Source organism: Lissotriton vulgaris, chromosome 6, assembly GCF_964263255.1.
Source record: "Lissotriton vulgaris chromosome 6, aLisVul1.2, whole genome shotgun sequence".
Taxonomy (NCBI): Eukaryota; Metazoa; Chordata; class Amphibia; order Caudata; family Salamandridae; genus Lissotriton; species Lissotriton vulgaris.
In genome coordinates this window covers 1,298,876,225-1,298,899,098 of record NC_141694.1, presented here as the reverse complement: position 1 = coordinate 1,298,899,098, position 22,874 = coordinate 1,298,876,225, and the positions used below count along the sequence as shown (strand labels likewise).

Genomic DNA, 22,874 nt, shown 5'->3' with positions numbered 1-22,874 from the left:
CATCGTGACTGACAATGATAATGTTCAAATTATTTCAATTATAAAAAACCAATATAAAATTCATTTTAAAACTATTTACTGTTTAAAAGACATCAATTTGACGGCGGTACATAATACATTCTATTTCTTGATAATGTTTTGATGTATCTATACACAATTGACCAAAACAATAACAATTCAAATTTAAGAGTGGCAGAAAATAGTTCTCAGACAAGCGTTTCGGCGCCAGCAGCGCCTTCGACAGGAGATGCCACAGGTAAACCTAAAAACAATAAAAAACTACACTGAAGATATCAATTTTTTAATTCTAACATCTTTTCTTATTAGCATTCAAATTACATTTTGTTAATGATTCATGTGCCTTCACTTAGACACCAATATAACAGAGCTAGAAGCTATAGTGTAACAATACAATAGATAAGAATAAAGAATATACAAGAATTTGTGCAAGTATGTATCTGTATATATATTTTTCATCAGCTTTTTGCAATATCTGATATTATTCTGCCCGAAATGGGAGCAGATATGCAGGAAAATTTTAATCTCTGCAATAGTTCATTGCGGAGTCTGCGTGCTGTTTGTAACTCCCCTATTCTTACATGTTAGACACCCCTCATATAGGCCCAAGGTACCCCTGTGGGCAGGGTGCAGTGTATGTGAAAGGTAGGACATGCCCTTGTGTGTGTGGCATGTCCTAATAGTGAATTACAGCCAATTTCGTTTTTCACTATTGTAAGGCTACCAGTTCCCCATAGGATAGAATGGGAGGTTTGTTTATAACCTCTTATAAACCTAACTGGCCCCGGGAATTTGGTAAGAAAATAGAATTTAGTATGCCTGAACTCAGAATCTAAAGATGCATCTTTTAGTGAAGGTGATTTTTACATTCTGTGTTTCAAAATACCACTTTTAGAAAGTGGGTATTTTCTTGCACAGTCATCTGCTGGAATTTGGATTGCCTGCCTGGGTTTTGATGACAGAAGGCTGGGGGGCCAGAGGGGCTCCAGATGGCCTAGGTAGGTCAGGAAAGGGCTGATTAGACCTGGGCTGCGATTGGGGGGAAGGGGTAGAGATTTCCTTGCACCTCAAAGGGTCTGGTCTACCTCTGACAATACGCCTGTTGATGCCGCCACCGAGCAGCTGCTTGCACCGCGACCTGTGGGCACCGGACTCCGCACAGCCTTGCTTCGCGTCAAAGCTTTGGCACCGCAGAGGGTACCACTGCAATGCTGCACCAAAACCCTGGTCTCACCGACGACGCCTGTTGACGCTGCCACCAAGCCGCTGCTTGCACCATGACCTGTGGGCACCGCACTCCGCACTGCCTCGATTTACACTAAAGCTTTGGCACCGCAGATAGCCCTGCCGCAATGCCACACTGCGACCCTGGTCTCACCGACAACGCCTGTTGACACTGCCTCTGAGCCGCTCCTCGCACCGCGATCTGGGGGCACCGCACTCTGCACCGCCTTGCTTCACGAGGATGCCTTGGCTGGACTGATGCCGCCACTTCCCGCGGAAATCAATGCCACTGCTTGCACCGTGGTTCAAAGGCACCGCTCGTAAGTTACACAACGCACCGCCCTTATCCCGCACCGCAGCCTTGGCCTAGCGATGCCAGCGTGATCGATTCCAGTGCGTCAGTCGACGACAGTGCTTCAGCAACGACAACGCCCCTGCTTGCACCGTGACCTGCTAGCACGGCGACAAGCACTGCCTCCATCTCGCACCGCTACCCTGGTCTTACCGATGACTCCATCTGACGCCGCCACCGAGCCGCTGCTCGCACTGCGAGCTGGTGGCACAGCACGCCGTACCGCTGCGCTTCCCACCGCAGCACCCGACGCCTGTTGGCGCCAGCGTGCCGATCCCATCAGAAAGGAGCTCAACCTGCAACACGAGTGTCTTCAAGGGCCCCACCACCCTGCATCTCTGAAAGCTTCTGTTTGCGGGTCTTCCTGACACCACGGTCAGCCAGAAGTGTTTTTGGATTTGTTGTTCACGACGCCGTGATAGCCCCGGACAGAGCTATCTACATCAAGGAACTATTTTTAAAAGCATATTTTGATAAGTGAAGATTTTGAAGTATAGTATTGTGGACTTCTATCGTATTGGTCTTGTCTTCAGTATATAAAAATTGGATATTTTTCTAAACTGGTGTGGTGTCCTTCTGTTGGGTATGTGCAAATGCTTTACACACTGCCTCTAAGATAAGCCTGGCTGCTCGTGCCAAACTAGAAAAGGGGGTAATCCGCTTTTCTTTAAAAAGTGTAACTCCCTTATCCTGACTAGAGTGGTGGTTTCTGCCTTGCTTTGGCGCAACTCTAAGTTAGCTAGAAATCCCATTTCTAACAAAAACATACAGCATGTTCCATATATCGTCACAAAGAGAACAAAATCAGAAAAGAAAAGAAAATATTTCACATAATTGACAATGCATAAAGGAGTGAACAGGCGAAGAGACAAAGATTCAGAGATGAAAATACATTTGCAAATGATTTTGCAAATTCAGATTTCAGTCTATACTAACCCAATTAGGAAATAGGAAATCTGCTCTCTGGCCATGAGAGCAGCAAGTCCCTTCAAGAAGATTTGAAGAGGCAATGACTAAGTCAGGAATATAACAGGAACCGGACAGCAAACCGATGACCGAGACAATCTCCCAACAGACTTACGAGTTTGTCACCAACAGAGCAATATTACAACTCCTCCCAACATACACCTCAATTATACCCTAAAACCCAAATGCCCAACCCTCACATATAACAAACTACAGGTTTTCTTCGCATTTAATTGGTTAAGGTAGGGGGTGTATGGTCACACCACTTTCAGCATGACAGGCTTTCCAAATGTCCCATTGTTTTTCTTTAATCTATGACTTAAGCTTCCACCCCAGGAAATACAATTTTCAAACTATCGTCATTTTCTTCCTCTTCTCCGGAAAAATGTTGCGATCTTTGTATATCTTTCTCCCTGAGTGCCTCTCTACAGAGGAAGCTTCCCTCTGTTTGTCGCATTGTTCTTTTATACTGATTTTGGCAGACTCTCAGGACTTGAAGGACAGAATAATGTTCCACCTTGTTCTTCGTGCACATTTTCCATTACTTAATGCATTTTGATCCTGACCACTCTTGAACCCATTATTTGTCTTGCAGAATAGAAAGTCATGCTTCTAGGAAACCAAACACAGACATTGTTATTCACTTATAATGTTCTTTTCTTTACGCACAAACCCAATGCTGCAGTTACCCATGCGCAACCAATATTGGTACTTACCAGTTTCCTAGCAGGCGTTAATAACGTGCACATAAGCAGCATTAGTCCCTTTTTATTTTCATTAGTCAAGAAGCATTTGCGACCTACTTTTAGTACATGCTTGCGCAGTAGCATTTTCCCTTCATGTTAAGCCTTTTCCGTATAATTTTCACTACACACAGTTACTAAATGTTACTGAGGGTTCAATCCGAGCAGGTTTTATTTTCACGAAAACCCTGCTCCATCACTTAAAGCTCATGAACCAGCATACAAGGATTGCCTAACAACTCCGGATCGTGGGTACCTTGTATGTGTCTCTGCTTCATGGGAGCCACTTTTCATTTTTACTTCAGGCGTGGAATGAAAGAAGTCTTTAATCTAAATCAAAAAATTCTTATGCTTTCAGGGTTTTCTCTTAATAGCAACTAGTACCTTACACCAAGTGCAGACAGTAGAAGCCATGAAGCAAGATGTGGAAATGAATACCCCCCTATGATGGTCGTACTTGGCATGCCAGTACATCTCATATCAGTTTCAGACACTGAGTAGCTGAGATTAGTTGATATTCCTGGTAACTAGTTTCCAGCCTAAAAATCAGGGCATCGCCCGAGCATGTGGTGCCAGTACAGTCCCAACTGTAGATTCCTGGGAAAATTACTTGGACTGGTGCCAACGGGCTGAGCAGGTAGTGTACCAGAGCAGGGGGTGCCCACGCAAATGGGAAAAGATATGGGGGCTGGGTGAGCTACAGAACCGGACAGCTCCAAGTTTATTACCAGGGCATTAGGCACTCTAGGGATCAAGCTGAATGATTGTACCCTACATCTGATTGGGTGGGCCACTGGTAAGGTTGAATTGCAGTAATCATTGTCTTTGTATACGTCATACTTTGTATACTGTAATGTCTTCTGAAGCATTTGTTTTTTGGTTAATAAAAAGAATCTTAAAAAAAAAAAAACTGGGCATCACTCTCCAGCACTGAATCAGAATTTGATGTGGATGTCACTGAAATCTCCATAAGGAACTAGCCAAAAGTTTTAGTACAAACAGTGGAAAATACCAAATGAGGACACTGAACCAGGAACCTTGCAAGTATATCTACAGAGAAGGAAATGCCGCAGGTCCCAAATAATATCGTATGTGCTTGCGCTGTAAACTAGAATAATTACTTTGGGAAAAGAACCCTCGTCCCTGCATTAGGTATGAAACTACCCACAGTACCGGGACCAAAAATGAAACTCTAATAAGCCTGTTCAGTCACCAACAATGCTCTTGAACAATTATGTTTATACTACTTCTCTAAGTATGCTAAAAGCGCTTCATGTGGTTGTCGCAAGTGTTCCTTTTATAATGATAAAATGATAATTACGCACTTGTATAGTGCACGACTACCCGGAGGCATCTCGGCGCTTGTACGAATACCGCTGAGGAACCCTTCCTGGCCTTTCCCTGTGAAGTGCCCACTCCTGGGCACCCGCAAGGTGAAGCCAGGCATCCTAGCGTTGTTGGGGCTGTTGTGGAGATTAAGCAAGCTATTGCCCAGAGTTGCAGAGTGGGACTCATGATTAGAATAGCCACCGAGGCGAGAATTAACAGGTCCGAGGAAATTTAGCCCAAGACCCGCCGATGCGGGGAATTGAACCCTGGTCCTGGGCCAAACTTCTGCATCAGGGTCTGCCGCTCTAACCATTGAGCCACACTTCTCCTTTTATGACTAATCCATTGGTTTGGGAACAACCATCTGCTGTCGTTTTTTAATTTTCTCTTGGTTGTGATATAGACATCGATTTTATTTCTAGGGCAATTGCTCCTGCTTACCCTTTTGATTATATTCCTGCTATTAGTAATTGGATTATTTCTACTTTTCATAAAGAATATTTTATTTGCCTCATATTTCGTTTCCTTTGTTTTTCGACAAAGCCAACATTTTCCAGCTGACGTCAGACCTTTTCCAATGCTTGTTTTTAGTGGTCTTATCAACTTCTGCCATTGGGCGAGTAATGTATTTACATCGATTATGGTTTTGGGAAATGTGGATTTGTGGCAGAGAGCATCTTTTATAATCTTTCAGCAGTGTTTTCGTTTCTAGAGTGGGGCTGGCTAGAGTTTATTTTCAAATCACTTAATGGTCTTGCAAGTGTATCCATTACACATATTATTTTGTGACCTACTAAAGAACAAGCCCGGGCACTCGCAAATGATGGTCTTAAATCTACTTTATAACGATAAGCATCCTATTACTAATTACAACGTACAATTATGTAGCTATAGGTACGAATATCTTACAATGACTTAAGCAGTCTTTTTGGTACGTTTTAAACTTACTACTGCTGCTCATCAGAAGCTGATTACAAATAGCTGTTGAGAAAAACGCATTCCTAAAACCACGTTGTAGCTGCTTCCAACCAATTTATAAAAGGAGAAAATACAGATGGGAACAAAATGTATAAATGTTTAAGTGCAATGCATGACTGCGTGTAAAAACTTAGACCGCAAACTTATTCTGCTAAAACCTAGACATTACTACTACCAAAGTCATTACCTTACATGAATCTCCTTATAAAAATATAATGACCTTTACTTGGTTTCGTTATAAAGCACGCCCTCCATGTATGCCCGGACTTTAATTACAATAGCACATCAGCACTGTCCTAATATTATATTCGAGAAGATGATTTCTCGGTCTGTAGGGCTTTAGGACAGGCCCTAACTTTGGTTTAGGGGGATGTTTAGGCAAGGTCAGGATCTTGCCACTCTGTATTTGAAATCCGTTTTTTACAAAATATATTATTGCATTCTGTTTGTTACAAATAGAACTTGCCATCTTATGCTGCTAAAGTCCACCCTAGGCCTGAGTCATTGAGAAGTTGAACAGTAAGTCCTTGGGAGACGGATTAACAGGCCATGCAGTTCTCAACCAGCAATTTCCGGTTCACCCACATGATGTCAGTTCCCCTTAAAACATGAGGGGGTGCCTGATTTAGGAGTATTTGTTTACGTATGATAAACTTTACTTACAAGGGGCAAATATGAAAATAGTTACAAAAAAATAAACAATTAGTGATGTAGCTATAGTATTTAGCTGTCAGTTGGAACGCATTGTAAGCGTTCTGCAACTCAGTTGGTCACAACTGCCATAAAATCGAACCGTGGTATGCGGATCCTTAAACCCTTCTATTGGCTTCAGTAGGAACCTGGCATCTTTAACAAAACCTGTATAATGTGCAAGGTTATTCACACAGGACTTCCTTCATACTTAAAAGATAAACTTTCCACATCTGTGTTTCTACGGGAAACAATGGAAACAGAAAGATTAATGCCAGAGATTCTTGCAGCTAAAAAAAGTACAAAATTGTCAGATAGCAGACGAAAGAAAAAAAAATCTAAAATCTGAGTACACAGATGAGTCAAAAACGCAAAACGTGAATAGTTCAAAGGAAAATCATATTATTTAGTTTATTACTTCTATCCATGCTTGATTATTTTTGTGTATAACATAATGAGCTTTAGAAAATCATCAACAATCTTTTTAATTTGTTTTTATTGCTTGCCTTTTGTAACAGCATCAGAAATACAACGAATAGTAAACCAACTTGGAACTTCCCTGGACACGCCGGAACTCCGGCATCAGCTGTAAGTAAAAAACATGTAAATTGATTATTTTCCATCTATATTACAGCAGACTGATTGTACTGTTTATTGTTCATAAAGTAATGCTGGACGCTTGATAGGGTGAAACATGTGGGTGAGAAAGGTGTGTGTGTGTGTGTGTGTGGTTGGAGTATTAGCATTCAAGTCCGAATTTCGGAGGACCAGTTGCAGTTGGTGTTACAATGTTTTCCCAAGAAAACTGCTCCAGGCTTCCTTTTACGTCACAGTTGCACAATTATTAGACATGAATCATTGAAGTGGTGCTTGATCCTTTATGTTGGATTGACCATAACTCCAAATACATCCATATAGTCCTAATGCTTAGGTTCTAGAGTAAGAATGTACTCAAATGAGCAATACCAAAAGCTCAGATGAATGATAAAGTAGTTAAAAGAAAAGCTACTGGTATCCCCCGTGGTCTACTTTCTGTGGTGGAAGTTAAAGGGAATACAGAAACAAGCATTGCCCCGAATTTATCTTAAAACCTAAGATATTCAATCAGTCAATGCTGTAAATGAGATAAAACAGCGAGAACGTGCCTCCGAATATCTCAATGTATGATTGCCCTCTGGTAGAGAAGAAAAAGGAAGGGCAATGCCTTGCTCTGAAAATGGTTCAAACTGGACCCTATGTTCCATTGCAAGAAGACTAACCATGTGCCTATATGCAATCCTCTCTGTTCTTTCACCCAAACCACTGCTATCCCCATCTTCAGCTTCCCCTTACCAGCCAACACCCTAGCCTCACCATAGAGCAAGGTCAGTACATCTTGAGCTAAGGCAGCACTGTCATAGCCCCTGACACTTACAAGCCTGCAGGATACACTGATTATGACACCACATATTACATCACCCAAGGCATATTCAATGATTTAATTGATTACATCACTGCTGACCTCTTAAATAACGACATTGACATCACTGACATCATCTAATGAGTGTGACAGTTTGCTATCCGCTTCTGACACTAAACATTATTTAGTGAGCTACATCTAGAGCATATTTTGGATAGCTTCTCTACAGCTAATTGATGTAAAGATTGGCTTCCAAGGTTTCTTTCTTGTGGAGGGTGTGGGCTGCCTGTGAAGAGTTCTCCATAGGACAAAGGCTGTGCATACTAGAGCCTTCACCACCCACAGTGTTCGAGAGTCGTAAGTAGTGGGCTGTCAATGAAAGCTTGTGCACAGATCGATGGCTGTGCATAGTAGGGGTAAGGCTACCTAATCAACTCTGAGGGAATGGGGTCTCTCTGAGGAGCTCTGCTGTGGGGAAATGTGGCACATACTAGGAGTTTGACTACATAATGGGGTTAAGCCTCTACAGGCAGTGCAATACAATCTAAATATTTTAAATAAGAACGTATGTTTATATAATTTATGCCTTACATGATTCTGTGCCATTTAGTACTTCTTTCAAAGGCATAATGGTTTATGGAGTAAATTGAACAGCAGTATAGAGGATAATGTCATCAGTGATGCCATTTGGCATGTCAGCAGTAATGGTATCAATAGTATTTTGAGTGATGTAATATATGGGATCATAAGCCATCCATAGCAGAGGTGCAAGTTCTAGTTAACTCCGTAAACTACAACTGATCAATTTCATTGTTTTTTTTCTTTTCAAAATCATGATTTTGACTGACATTTTTACTTAACTAGAACTTTACTTTAACATTGCTACTACCCTTAATTATAACGTCACTTTAATCTTTATTTATTCACTGAATTTATAGGGTTGTTTATGGTAAAGAAAATACTACTAACTTATCTGTTTGCAGAATGCCCTTTGCTATGTAAGGAGGCTTGAGTATTAGGACTAGGTTCTCTGTAAGGAGCTGCACAGATAGCGCAAATTCTCTGTAGTAGTGGCTTGTCCACACAATTGGGCATGAGTACTTGGAGGGAGTGGGCTCTCTGCAAAGAGCAGCACAGAGAGTGCAGTCTGTGCTTAGTGGTGGCTTGACTACCTAAGTATAATTAAATGTCTGGAGGGAGTGGGCTTTATGCGCAGTCTGCTCACTGATCGTACACTGCGCGTTGTAGAGTCTTCCCACCTAACAGGTGTTCGATCTCTGGAAGGAGCGGGCACTATGCCACTTTACACACTGAGCGCAAACTGCTAATAGGAGCTTCCCCACCTAATGAGACTTGTGTCTCTGGAGGGACTAGGCTTTATGCAGAGTTTACCTACTGAATGCAAACTCTGTGCATAAGTGGATTCCCCACCTGATGGTTCTTGGGTGCGTGGTTGGTGCACCGAAGCTGTTGTGTATTTCAGCGATCTTGCGGTGGAAGAACGCGGCGAGTGAGTCGCAGAAGTCTTGCGAGGGAGTTATGTTGTTTCCGGCGGTGGGGTTGGAGAGCTCTTTGACGATGCTGAAGAGTTCCCTGCTGTTGTGGGCGTTGTTGTCCAGTCGTTCTTTGAATGCTGTCTTCTTGGTGGTGCGGATCAGCTGGTGGTGTTTGCGGGTGGCGTGCTTGAGGGCAGTCATGTTGTCTGTGGTCTGGTCATTGCGCTAGGCTTTCTCGAGGGCGCAGCAGTTCTACTTGGAGTTCTTAAGTTCGTCGGGGAACCAAGAGGCTTTCTTGCTGCCGTGTCTGCTGGGAGGGGTCTTTAGTGGCGCAAGGTCGTTTGCGCAGTTGGTGATCCACTGTGTGAGGTTGCTGGCTGCTTTGTTGGGGTCCGTTGTGCTGGCGGGAGGGTTCTGGCTGAGGAAGGTGGTGAGCCTGTTGGCGGTGATCTTGTTCCAGCTCCTGCGAGGAGCCTGTTGCGGGTGGTGGTGTTGTGGTTCTTCTGAAGTTGAAGTGGCCGCAGCTGTGGTCAGTCCAATGAAGTCCGGTGGAGTGGCTGAAGGCAATGTACTTGCTGGAGGAGAAGACTGGGTCAAGCGTGTGGCCGGTGTAGTGGGTGGGGGTGTTCACCAGTTGCTTGAGTCCGAGGTTGGCGAGGTTGTCCAGCAGGGTGGTTGTGTTGCTGTCCTTGTTGTTCTCCAGGTGGAAGTTGAGGTCCCCTAGGAGGATGTAGTCAGCGGAGGGGAGGGCGTGCGGGCTGATGAAGTCTGTGATGTCTTCACTGAATTGTGTGTGTGGTCCCGGAGGTTTGTAGATGATGGGTGCCTCTGAGTGTGGTCTTGGGGTCGGTGTGTATCTGGAAGTGAAGGGGTTCGGCGGCGGTGAAGGTGTCGTCGAAGCTGTCGTGATGCGGATGGTGTTCTTGTGTACGATGGCGATGCCTCCTCCAGTCTGGTTGATGCCGTCCCTCTGGGTGATCTTGTATCGTCCGGGATGGCGATGGCGATGTCGGGCGCTGAGGAGGCGTTCATCCACATTTCCGTGAGGAATGAGACGTCTGATGATGTGTCGAGCAGGTTCCAGAGTTCGACGGCGTGTCTGTGAAGGAAGCGGGTGTTGAGCAGGATGCACTTGAGGTGGTTGCTGCTGGTGCTCGGCTTGGCGGGTGCGATGCAGGTCCGGAGGCATGTGAATTTGCAGGCTTGGCAGGTGAAGGGTCCGTGGGTGCGTTTCGAGGTGGCTCGGTAGCAGGCGGGGCTTCGGCCGGCGTTGAGTGCGTGGAGGGAGGCGGCGTCGTAGGTCTGTCGTGTAGTCTGGCGTCGACGGGATGCAGGGGTTCTGGAGCTGGGCGCGGTCCAGGCGCGGACGGGCGCAGACGGGCTTGCCTTCGGCGCGCCCGCTGCGTGCGTCCGCTGCACGTTCGCCATGCGGCCTCCATATGAGGGGCAGAGAGAGGCAGGAGCAGCTGGGAGGCGGGAGCGGGGTGGCGAATGGGAACGGCGGGGGCGGGGCCGCAGGGAGCAGCGGCGAGAAAGAGCGGGAAGCGGGGGGCACAGAAGGAAAATGGGGGAGCGAGGGGGACACAATCACAGGGTTACAGAAGGCAAAAAAGGGACACAATGGGAACCAGACACAGGATACAGACGGCGAAGGGGTGAACAATTACAGATTACAGAAGGCAAGGGCAATGCAGGGGAAAAACGACAATAAATCGGCCCAAGTTTACCACGAGGAAGCAAGGAACAACAGTGGTCAGAGCGTCGCAACAGCGCACAGCACGGGGAGGACCACGCAGTGGCTAGGGGGGCGACCTATCTGGAGGCAGGGTCAAGGGTAACAAAATGAGCAAACATCTCAGCCGCACCCCTCCTCCACCGGGGGCCGGTCGGCCAGTTTGCCAGGGCCGGTTTCGGTTTCCAGTCCTGACATGCTCCTCTCCCACACAATCCTGTTATGCACCTGTTCTCACACACCTATTTTCTCCCACACAAATTCACTAAAACTATTCCCTCACATGCTTTTCCATCCCTCGGATATTTTTTCCTTTTAATTTCCTCCCCTTACGTGATCTTGCCAGGTACAATCTTGCTGCACTTCTTCCAAGCTCCCTAATCTTTTGTGCCTCTTTTTCTCGCGTGCATTTCTCGGTTTCTCTTTCACACTAAGACACAGGGTCCTGTGATGGTTATGTCTCCCGCATTACTACTTTTTTTTAAACTTGCGCTGGTAACAGAAAGTGTTTTTACTCCATTAAGCAATATTTATTAGAGGACCTGCTGTTAATATCTGCGGAGCAAACCCTTTGCAGGAACGCCAACTAAAGTCCAGAATTCGTGATAACTCTCTAGTTTTCCACCTATTGAAGAGAGTTACAGGAATGTAAACATATTAGTCAGTCTCACTTGCAGCAGCCCGGCCACATCCTAATTAATTATCAAGTCAGGCATACACCTGCTAATCTCCTTGAAATAATTTTTAATGCACATGCACCATGACATCCCAGCCTTGATGGTGGACTTATTCAAACTGCTGAGAGCCAGCATTGCAGGTTGTAGGTTCCAGGCTCAGCAGACATTTGACTGCCTCAAATGTTAAAATCTTTCATCTAAATTCCAGACACATTTTATGTGATGCACTTAACACCTTAGCTGAATAATTTTTAGGATGCGCCTGGGCAGTGCATGTGCTGCTCTGTGAGGCATGCTGTATTCAGGTATGGACTTGAAGCTCCGCCTAATCTCAGCCCATATTTTTCAGTTGGCTTGTGTGGGTGTCTTTTGTAAACTGTGGCTTTTCATTGGTCAATAAGCTTAGTAGTCCCTCCTTAGTACCGCCTAGTCTAATATTGTAACCTTCCATGAGGACACCCGCTATTTCATGTGTTGTTACTTGGTAGGCTTTAATTACAGCCTCCAAGCACTATTTTGTTAAATGGTTATCATGTGCCTGCTGCTGTGGCAGGTATGACATGCACTCCTGCAACACTTTTTTTTGTGCACAGCACGCCATGCTGATACACTGGTGGAGGCTGCGCCTTTGGTTTATTTGCGGCGCTGAATGCGGCACGTGTTTTTTTTTCCTATTTATTTTTCTTTTTTGTTTACAAGTGACCCACACAGAGCTCTCATGTTAATGGCGGGCGCGCCCCTTTCGTTAAACAAGCCACATCTAATGAAGGTGTGCGACCGCTATTAAAGTGAAACCACGACATGGGGCACTTTTACAAAAAAAACGCTTGTTATGCAATAGGGCTCGCATTTACAAGAGTTTAAGTTACTGGCATTGTAAATGACAATGCCTTTTGTTTAACTGTTTTAAAAACACAACATAAATAAAAGGCATTCTCATTTAGAAAGCCAATAACTCAAACTCACGTAAATGCGACACCTATTGCATTGCAAATGCTTGTCTGGTTTAGTCAGGGCGACTCTTTCTGCGCATTTGGTGATCCTATCATTGATGTTGTGGACGTTGTGGTCGAGATATGATAAAGCTTTAGGTTGGGTGGTGCTGAGGGTCTGTGCCCACTGTGTCGGTTTGTTTACCCCAGTTGTGATGGGAGGAGTTGTGAGGCTTGGTGATGGTGTGCTGAGCATTGGATATGGTGAAGTAAACAATGGCGTTTTCTGTCCAGGTGAGTTCTGTAACTTGGCAAAATTAGATTCATTCACTGGAGGTGAAATGGGGTCGAGTGTGTGTCCGGCTTTGTGCTTGGGTTTGGTGACCAGTTGGGTGAGGCCGATGTTGTTCAGATTTTCCAGTAGGGTGGTGGAGTTGGCATTGTCAATGTGGAAATTGAGGTCACTGAGTAGGACACAGTGGTAGGAGTCGATAACTAGGGAGAAGGTGAGGTTGAAGATGGCTTCGCAGAAAGCCTGTCCAGTTCCAGGCATCTGTATACGAGAATGCCTCTTATCGTGGTCTTGGCGTCAGTCTGTAGTTAGAAGTTGAGGTGTTCCATGAGGGGTGTGGGGTCGTCGTTGGTGGCAATGCATTGGATGGTTTCCTTGAAGATGATAGCGATGCCCCAATCGTGTTTGGTGGTGCAGTCTCGAACTATCATCTTGCAGCCATCGGGAGATGTGGTGGCAATGTCAGGGTTTGAGGAGGGGCTGAGCCATGATTCCTTGATGAAAGTGATGTCGGGGTGGGGGGGTGGTGATAGTGTCCCAGATTTCTATTGCATGTTTAGAGAGGGACCAGGTATTGAGCAGGATGCATTGGAGTGGCTCCGAGTTGTTTGTCGTCTTCTGAGCGGAAGTGGCGCGCAGAATCCACTGTGGACTGGCAGTGCTGTGTTGAAGGAGAAGTGGCAGGGGCATAATTTCCTTCAGGTGGTTGCATGTAGGACTGCAGCAGCTGTTGTTTCAGTGTCTGTGGGCCAGGGTCAAGCTCCTCTGTGGTGTAGCAGCAGGTGGCAAGTGGGCAAAGGGTCCTGGGTGCCTCAAGACGCAGACAGGATTGCCTTTTGTGCACTGGAGGCACGCATGCTGCACACGTCCGCTGCATGGCCTCTCTATGGCCTCCATTATGTAGGTCCTGGAAGAGAATCTGGGGAGGTGGAAGCAGGAAGACAGGAGATCATGGGGAAACAGCATGGAAACTGGGAGTGGCACGTGGCACTAAGTCCTGGAGCACAGGAGCTTCAGGGGCTGAGCCCAGGGTACAGGAACATAGGTGAGGCTGGCAGCAGGGGAGCAGCCTATGGAGAGGTTGACTGAGGCAGAATACGCCTGGCAGCAAGGACAAGATACTGGCAGCAGGGGAGCTGGTGAGGATTGCCCAATGGGGCCATGCTGTGGCTTTAATTAACTAGTTCCTGGGATGGGTGCTGGGGATGCAGGGTGCAGAAAAATGGTAGAACTGCAGGAAAAATTATGCTGGAAAAGGGACCGACCCTAAGTCCTGGAGCCAGCAAAACAGGAACCTTGGGGGCTGAGCGTAGGGCAGAGGAACCTAGGTGAGGCTAGCAGCAGAGGAGCAGGCAGGCAGACTATTGGGAACCTGCTTGAGGTTGACTGCGGCAGGAGCAGCCAGGCAGCAAGGAGGAGCGACTGGCAACAAGGGAGCTGGTTAGACCCTACTCCTCACCAGCTCCTCATAAGCTGTTCCTCCAACTTCCCCACCCTGCACCAGAGCATTACTTGGCCCTCTGATCGGGCATCCATGGTGCATTCTAGGCCATCAACACATCCTCCATTCTCATAAACATCACGTCTAATGTCAAGAGCAGGATTTAAAGTCTGTTTTCAGGGAACTAATTCCAGAACAGATTTATTTCAGGAAGAGGTCCATATAGTTCTGAGATATGGGCATTGACTCATTGCCACCTTCCGCATTTGCAGAAGGAGGGTTGAAAAGCTCTGTGTCCACTGGGGACACTTTATTCCAAAGTGAGGTGATTGGGTTATCCTTGGAAGAGCCAATAGGCATGTCCTTGGCAGACTTATAGTAGGGCATGGTAGTGACCCAAGAGGTGTTCAGGAGGGATATCGTTGGTGTCAGTTCGAAGCTGCTCCTGAGCTCCCCGGGGGTAAGTCTTCTCAGCTTTTGTTCTGGGGTGGTGTGGGCACTTCTGTATCGCCCAGTGGATCAGCAAAGGCACCGAGTCGGCGGTCCCAAGATGATGCAACAAGGACCCCTTAACGGTAATCTAGGGGATGGTCTCCTAAGGGGCACAGGCCTCAAAGGGCGAGTAAAAGGCCCAGCAGGGGGAGGGGATGACAGAGCAGCAGTATCTCCCAGCCACCAATCCCACCTCAGAGGCATCAGGAAGATTAGGTGGGAATGGCCTAAGGACTGGCGATGGCCAGGGGGCCATCCTAATCAAGTGCTCAGTCAATTGAATGCCTCTATAATCTCTGACCCTCTCAGCCAGTTCAGAAGAGGCTGCACCATGAGTTCCCTGTTCCCTGAAGGCCAGCTACAATGGGTACGCAAGTTTCAGGGGAGGCGGAGGTCCGTGCACCCCAGACCTCTTCCACGGGCACGGTCAGCCAGCCTTCCACCCGCTCCGCACAGACGAGGCCCCCAGCCACCGAGATTTTGAGCCTGACCCTTTCACCAATAATATGGCATAGCAAAGAGCAAAGAGCAAGGAGCAAGGAGATCCCTGGTGCAGTCACAAGGGTTTCCACTGACTGGGGCTGAAAAGGCCAGGGGGTCAAATGGTCCTCCATCTTCGCAGTGCTCCCTTTTACCTCAGTCCTAGTTGCAGTCAGGGTACCCCCAGGGCAGTTGGTTCAGGATGTAGTAATTCCTCTGCTGCCCATGAGCTAATGAGGGGTGGCGCCAAGACCCTTCACTTGTGTGTGGAACTCTCACCCCTCCGGTTGTCGGGACTCAGTCACAGCACTCTTACACCGGTAGGTGCATTGGAGCGCAGGAAGAGGGGTGCTCAGATGTCTGTTGGCCACCGCTGCCCACAGAGTTCCCCCCACTGGGTGGGTTCTCAGTGCAGGGCAGTGACAACACAGACTGGGGCTCTCTGGCTGCTGTACCTGTCTCAGCCCAGCTGTAACTGGCGATCTGTGATCTCCTTGGGAGGCCCGGCACAGCAGTCTCTTACAGGATATGGTTAAGGGGGGGGGGGCATCTCTGCCCCTGGGTCCCCTCTCTCCTCGCCCCATCAGGAGACCAGCACAGAGGCTTGCCAAGATTCCTCACAAAATAGCGGCCTCTCCGGGATCAAGCCAATTTCTGCAGTCCCAGTTTGCCGTCATGACAGCTGTGGGACTAGGCTCTTGATTTTGCAGTTTAGAGAACAAGTTTCCAAGGCAGGCAGGATAAAGGTGACCTGTTCCACACCGTGGTCTGCCGGCCAGTCGTGGCACCCCTGGCACAAGATGGCAGGTCTCGTAGCTTGGGTCTAGCCACTTGCAGTGCTCCAGGCTCCCAGGCTGCATGACTGATCCAGGCCCAGCTGTCAGTGGTGATCAGCAGTCTGTCCCAGAGGCCTGGCACAGCAGTCGCTCACTGGATCAGGTATAGCGCCCCACCTCAGCCCCCGGCCCCCCTCTCTCCTTGCTCCCATCAGGAGACCCGTACAGATGGACCTGCCAAGATCACTCACAAGATGGCGACCTCTCAGGGATCGATCGATTTAGGCAGTTGCGAATCACCGTCAGGGCAGCCGTGGGGATAGATGCGGGTCCACTACAACAGGTTAGCGCACCAGTCTCTATGATCGGCAGGGTCCGGTAAACCTGTCTCACACTGTCGTCCGTCAAGCCGATTGTGGCACCCCTAGCACAAGACCGCAGTTGTCGCAACTTGGGTCAGGCTGCTTGCAGTGCACTGTTGCTGAGACCCCTATTATAGGGCTTACTGTCCCCTCCCCCCGGTATGCAGGGGTGTGTTGTACAATCACCCTGGCTAGTTTTGCGCTGTTCGGACATGGTCCTGGTGCTTTGATGGTGCTCGAAAACCAGTGGGAGTTCAGAGCCAAGACAAGATGTGTCTTACTCAATTCTCTGCTAGGCCACTTCCACATATTAGTTTTTATTACATTAGTTAAAGAAACATATGCCAGTCCCTCTTTGAACCTTGTAAAGCCAATGTTAATTGGTCCATACTTTAAGCTAAGTCCTTGTTCTTTGTGTATTATTATGGCTTTATCCAAATAAAGAGCAAACTGTTCTCTTAGAATATATGTATCTTTGAGAAGGAAGAATCGTGCTGCACATCAATAGATTTGTTTTTGCTGTTTAATGTGATCAAATTACACCACAATACATTCAATTTCTTTGTTTTTTTCTCAGAAGTCACAAAGGCCACTACCAGTACCCTGGCTCTATTTACTAGTCCTTCTTCTACATTTAAATTGGAACACATTTTTCCATCTTTTGTAATTTTGTAGCCAACGTTTCGGTTATAGCTATGTTTACTCCATAAACCTCTACATTATCTTTACACGGAAGATGTAAATTTTTTTCTTTTTCCAGATGTAGCATTTCATAATTTAATTGAGCACATTTCTTAACAGTTGGCAGTAATCAAACCACAGGTTGTGATGGTCAAAAAAAGATAATACATTACTTCAACATGTTAGAGGGCTCAAACTGTGGAAGATATTCAATTTCAGGTAGGCTTTCCATTACTTGATGATCATCCTAAACCAAGCCAGATGATTGCCCATGCTTTACAATATAAGCTTGATGAACTCAAACCCTCATAGGATTCATAGCTGCTAACCTTATAGTGAGAGAGCATTTGGTAGGTAAATTTGTATAACCTTTTTTTTAAGGTTTGCTCAGCAGATATCTTTTTCCACACTACCTTCATATCAGTTTTTCTGCCTTTTGTAATGTAGCAAGTAATGTATGTGCAACCACTGTAGAGTTCTCTGCAACAAATTTTATATCCATGATAGCATCCCACATATTTAGAATTAAAGGGCTGTAGTCATTGATTTGTTGTGATGCTTGTGGTCCACTAAGATTCTAAGTACTTTTTGGTGATTTGCCAGTAACTGCATGTCTCACAGACTGCATTAAATTGTTGATTCCTCACTTCCTAAGCAACATTTTGAGTAATGTTTAGAATTGTTACAATATTTTCTTCAGGAGTATTTACTGCAAATATGCATTAAAATCATAAAAGCTCAAATAGTTTCTTGTTTATCTCCTTCTTTTGTATGTTGCAAGTGACTTAAAATTCAATTAAATGTAGAACAGATTTAGCAAAGTCCTATCCAAACTTAGGTGCATCTCTGATCCAGAGAAGCATATGAATGTGCAGTGTACCTTTTGCTTTATCTCTGTTGTCTAAAAGAAATCAGGGACTTCTCCAATGGGATTTTTCTTTTAGTAGGTTTAGTAATGAAGCATAGTTTGAAATTTGTGGTTGAAATATCTGCAAACATTGGCAGGATTCATAAAACATAATTCAGCAGGTGTTTTTTGCAGTGGTATAAATAAATTGATCTAATCATCCCATTTGTACTCAACACAGCTTCATGTAATAAATCAAGTAGGTGGTCCTTAATTTTTGAGCATATATTAAATTGTTCTGTGTCTTTGAAACAAACATTCATTTGTCCTTCACTGACATGCCATAATTCTGATCAAGTTATAGCCTAGATTTGCATGTTTGTCTTGCACATTTTCCCAAAAAATCCTTCCCTGTTATATTTGCATAATGTGCCACAGCATATGAAGTGACTGAAATTTCACTTTAATACAGTAGTGTGAAAATATACGGAATTTCTTACCGAAAGCGTGGATACTTTGAATAGCATCTTGTTGGCCAGTACTCCGATGCAGAAATTTGAACTAGGTGATCATCATCATCGTCCACCTTTTCTACTGGGCTGTGGTTCCCAAGCTTTTCGACCCTTGATAACCTTGATCTATTGGCTGTTGGCCACAGCTCCCCATTATGTTACCTTTATTTGGCGGGGGATTTATGCCCGGCCTTGAGAGTGTTTCCATTATCCTCCCTGAAATTAATTAGGATGAAGTTATTATAGTCCTAGATGTAATCCTATACTATCCACTGCAGAGCCCCCATGCAGTGTCAACGACTGATTGGGGGGACACAGTCTTCTCGGAGAAGTGAACTATTAATGATTCCTTATATTGTGAAAACACCTACCATCGCTTCCTAGCTCCCCGCCAGTCTTTCGCTGATGAGGTCACCAGCTTCGTCTTCATTACTTTCGTCTCATCGCAGTCATCCATGCTCTCCCCACTTCATATACAAAGTGTCAGCTAAAGCTGTTTCTTTTTGTCCTACAAATTACTCCAAACCAGCCAGCAGAAAGCAGTAATGTGCATCTAGATCTGTTTCGCTGCACATTGCACAGCCCCAATTTCAAATTGACTGGCTAGTAAAGCAGGTACTCCAATGGTCAAATGGCTTAACATTACACTTTTCATACGTACAAACCTCATACCCAGACTTCAGCGCATTATACAATGCCTGCATGATGGCTGTTTGACTAATTCAACTGATTAAGTGAGAGTACAAAAGATACGCTGAAGGAAGAACACCTGCCTAGAGGAATTATCACGATCAGCCAGTCACCGCTTACTAATACTTGTGTGATCAAAAGCCGAGCCTTCAGTGTCGCAATTCAGGAACCGTAAATATACCAACGCCTGCCCATTGTTGACCAAGAAACAAGGAATTCTGATAATTATTTCAGTTTCAAACCCTGCTGTTAAATGACCAAATACTTAAACATTGGCATGTATGTAGCATGCCATGAATAAGAAACACAAGTAATTTACGTACCACCCAGACAGCAGGTATTTATTTTCTCTTCTGTTAAAATAAATAGATGCCGATTGGTTACTTACTTAAAGCATCTTTAGCCCTGTAGGACATCTAATGCAAGAATTGAGGCTTTTTTAGGGCGGGAACGCGCTATATAAATGTCACAATGCAGTACATGGTACAATACAGAATGAGCAGCTATTCCTGTATCTGTATTCAATACAGCCAGAGTCGTGTTTATTCATGGAAAGAAGGGGGCAATTCCGCTGTGCAATGAATGGGGAGGAGGTATTTTACCATGGCTATGGAGCTGCCTCAACTCTGTAAGGAGCAGTGTAGTTCATGCCATGATTATACGGAAGCAATACGGTGTGAGGAATGTGTGATAAACAGCAGCACTGAGGTAACTCATAAGTATTCAAAGCTGGGCTAGAAATATATTATACTAGCAGCGATTCTTAATGATTGTTTCTTATATAGTATTTTTATTGCTTGATTGTTTTATAAGTCTTTATTGGAGGATTGTATGCCAATTGTTATATTTTAAATGCATAAGTTTTGTGATACCATTTTGATACCCTCCCTTTTCTATCCTCCCCCCTTCTTTTTTTTCTGTTTCTTCTCCTCCTTATTGATATATTTGCACTATGTTATATTTAGATATTATGTTCTATTTGACCAGGCAAGACGCTAATTTGAGCACAGCGCTTAGATCAGCAGCGCATTTGATGCAGATAGCCCTGCACTCGTGAATGATTTTAAAATACCAGTTTTTGTATCTCATTTAATTGTTATTTTAGTTTTACCTTGCTTTTAGCCCCCCTCACTTGCTCCATAATCGGCTATCACCGCATTTTGCGGGTCCTTCTTCCCTTGCTGTATTTTAGGTAGCGCCATCTTGGGTGTAATTTAGCACGGCAGCGCCATTCAGGGTAGCGTGCTAGGCGGCGAGAACACACTAAGCTATTTAAAACGGCCATGCCTGCGCGCAGCGTGAGCACGCCGGAGTCACGCCAGAGTCCAGCCCGTCTGTGCCCAGACGGGCCCAGGGCCAGAATCCCTGGTCCAATCTCCTGAAATGCAGATAACATACTCCCGTGAGGACATCATGTCGCTGCGCACTCCTAAAAAGGTGTCGTGTAAGTATATCAACAAAGGATCTAAACCTTACTCTGCCTGTAGGACATGTCAGCTCATTCAACCAGACAAGGGAAAGAACGCCCTGTCGATGGCTCTGCTTAACTGTAGATCCCTCCCGTGCCATGCGCTTGAAATTAATTTCCTGATACAAGACCACGATCTGGATATCCTGTTTCTGACGGAAACTTGGATCTCTGCCAGTTCAGATGCGGACATGGTTCGAGCCCTCCCCCCAGGTTTCCTAATATACCATCTGGACAGACCTGTGGGGCGGCATCGCCATTATATACAGAGACATGTTTGTGTGTAGGGCGCAGAATAGTGATGTTCAGGACTGTGAGAGCTGTCAGTTTTCACTGCGGACGTCCCCCACGGTGACTGTGTCGGGCGTTCTGATCTACCGTCCTCCAGGGGGCATGGGAAGCTTTGTTAGCTCCCTGATGGAAACAGTCACGCAGTTGGCCTCTTCGACGACTAATTTTATGGTGTTAGGTGACCTGAATCTTCACTTCAATGAACCGGCGGACTTAGTGGCTGCTGATTTGCTGGGTGATTTAAAGGCCTATAATCTCAGTCTAAGCAACCCAGGACCCTCGCATTCCAAGGGCCACCTCCTTGATCCCATCTTTTCGAACATCCCGCACCTTAGGGCTCTGCCCGCTTGTCCTTTACCCTGGACAGACCATTTCTTGGTCCCGGTTAGTCTGAAAGTTGATCCAAGAACCGCCCCTTCTCCGAGAGTCTACACCTTGGAAAGAGCTTGGTCCAGGTTATCAGTTGATAACTGGATCACCAAACTTGAGAGCTCGTGCCCTCCCTTAGACTCGGACCCGGTAACGGCTGATGCGAACTTTGAGCTGTGGATGACCAATTCCCTGGATGCCATCCTCCCTAAAAAGAGAGTGGCAAAGAGGGGAAAGAGGACGGGGTCTGCCCCATGGTACTCACCGGAATTGCGAATCCTTAGGAAAGGATGTAAGAGGCTGGAGAGGGCCTGGAGGAAAGATTGGGGTTTGGCTAGTCGGAACGAATATCGCGTAGCAATCAGAGCATATAAAAATGCCCTCCGCTGTGCCATGGCCCAATTTTTTGAGGAAAGAATAAAAAGCTCCTCCAACTCTTCTAGAGAAACTTTTAAAGTGGTAAAGGAACTCCTCAAAATTCCTGAGCCCCCGCTCATTCAGGATAACCCAGCTGAGAAGTGTAGGGAGCTAGCGGAGTACTTCTACTTAAAAATAGAGAACATCATAAGTGCGCTGCCTCAAGTCGCGCAGAGCGCAGACACGGGCAGTCAGATAGGAGGAAATTGTGCCCTATTGGACACCTTTGGTCCAATTCCTGTTGCAGAAGTCATAAAGGAGCTGGGGATCCGGCCCCAATGAGGTTTCTGAAACAGGTGACATCTTCTGTTGCGGCCCCTGTTACGAACCTGATTAATACATCTCTTGCCCAGTGTGTGGTGCTGCCGAGCTGGAAAAGAGCAGTTGTAAAGGCTCTCCTGAAGAAACCTAATCTGGACTCATCAGATTTGGCAAACTTCAGGCCCATCTCTCTGCTGCCGGGGGTTGGTAAGATCGCAGAAAGACTGGTTAATCACCGACTGTCAGACTTTCTGGAATCCAACGGTCTGTTGCGAGAGTCACAAATGGGTTTTCGGCCAGGGCAGGGCACAGACACCACCCTATTGGCAGTCGTTGAGGAAGCCAGGAGCATTTTGGATTCAGGATGGTCAGTGGCAGTGATCCTCCTGGACCTCAGTGCTGCCTTTGACACTGTAAACCATCAAGTGTTGATCCAACGGCTGTCCAATGTGGGGGTTGCAGGAGTGGCGTTGCAGTGGCTCCGGTCATTTTTGTGTGGTCGTACCTATCAGGTCTGGGAAGGCAGCGAACGGTCTACATCTATCCCCCCCTCCAGTGTGGTGTGCCACAGGGCTCTTCGTTAAGCCCCACATTGTTTAACGTTTACATGGCCCCCCTGGAGGATGTGGTTGTCCCATTTGGGATAAAAATTGTCAGCTATGCTGATGATACTCAGCTGGTGGTTGCATTGTCCCAATTGGTGAAGAATCCGGATTCGCTGCGCCTATGCCTGACCAATGTACACACTTGGATGTGCGAATCGGCGCTCAAATTAAACTGTTCTAAGACCGAAATAATGCTGCTAGGGCACAAGACTCCCTCACTCCCCTTGACGATCTGGCCCAGTTGCCTGGGCGAGCTCCCCAGCCCTAAGCAGGAGATCAAGAGCTTGGGGGTCTGGATGGAGCAAGACCTTACTTTCAAGACCCAGGCTAAGAAAACGGTAGGGATCTGTTTCG

General features: G+C 46.1%; 1 protein-coding gene across 2 annotated transcripts in view; it reads left to right on the top strand.

The window, feature by feature from the left end:
* The window catches only part of STX7 (syntaxin 7), a 241,753-nt gene that overhangs the window by 127,136 nt on the left and 91,743 nt on the right, over positions 1-22,874 (top strand). For both annotated transcript variants that reach the window (XM_086927434.1, XM_086927435.1), the window contains exon 3: positions 6,819-6,888. In XM_086927434.1, the coding sequence (XP_086783560.1) occupies positions 6,819-6,888 (70 nt within the window). The remainder of the gene's footprint in view (positions 1-6,818; positions 6,889-22,874) is intronic.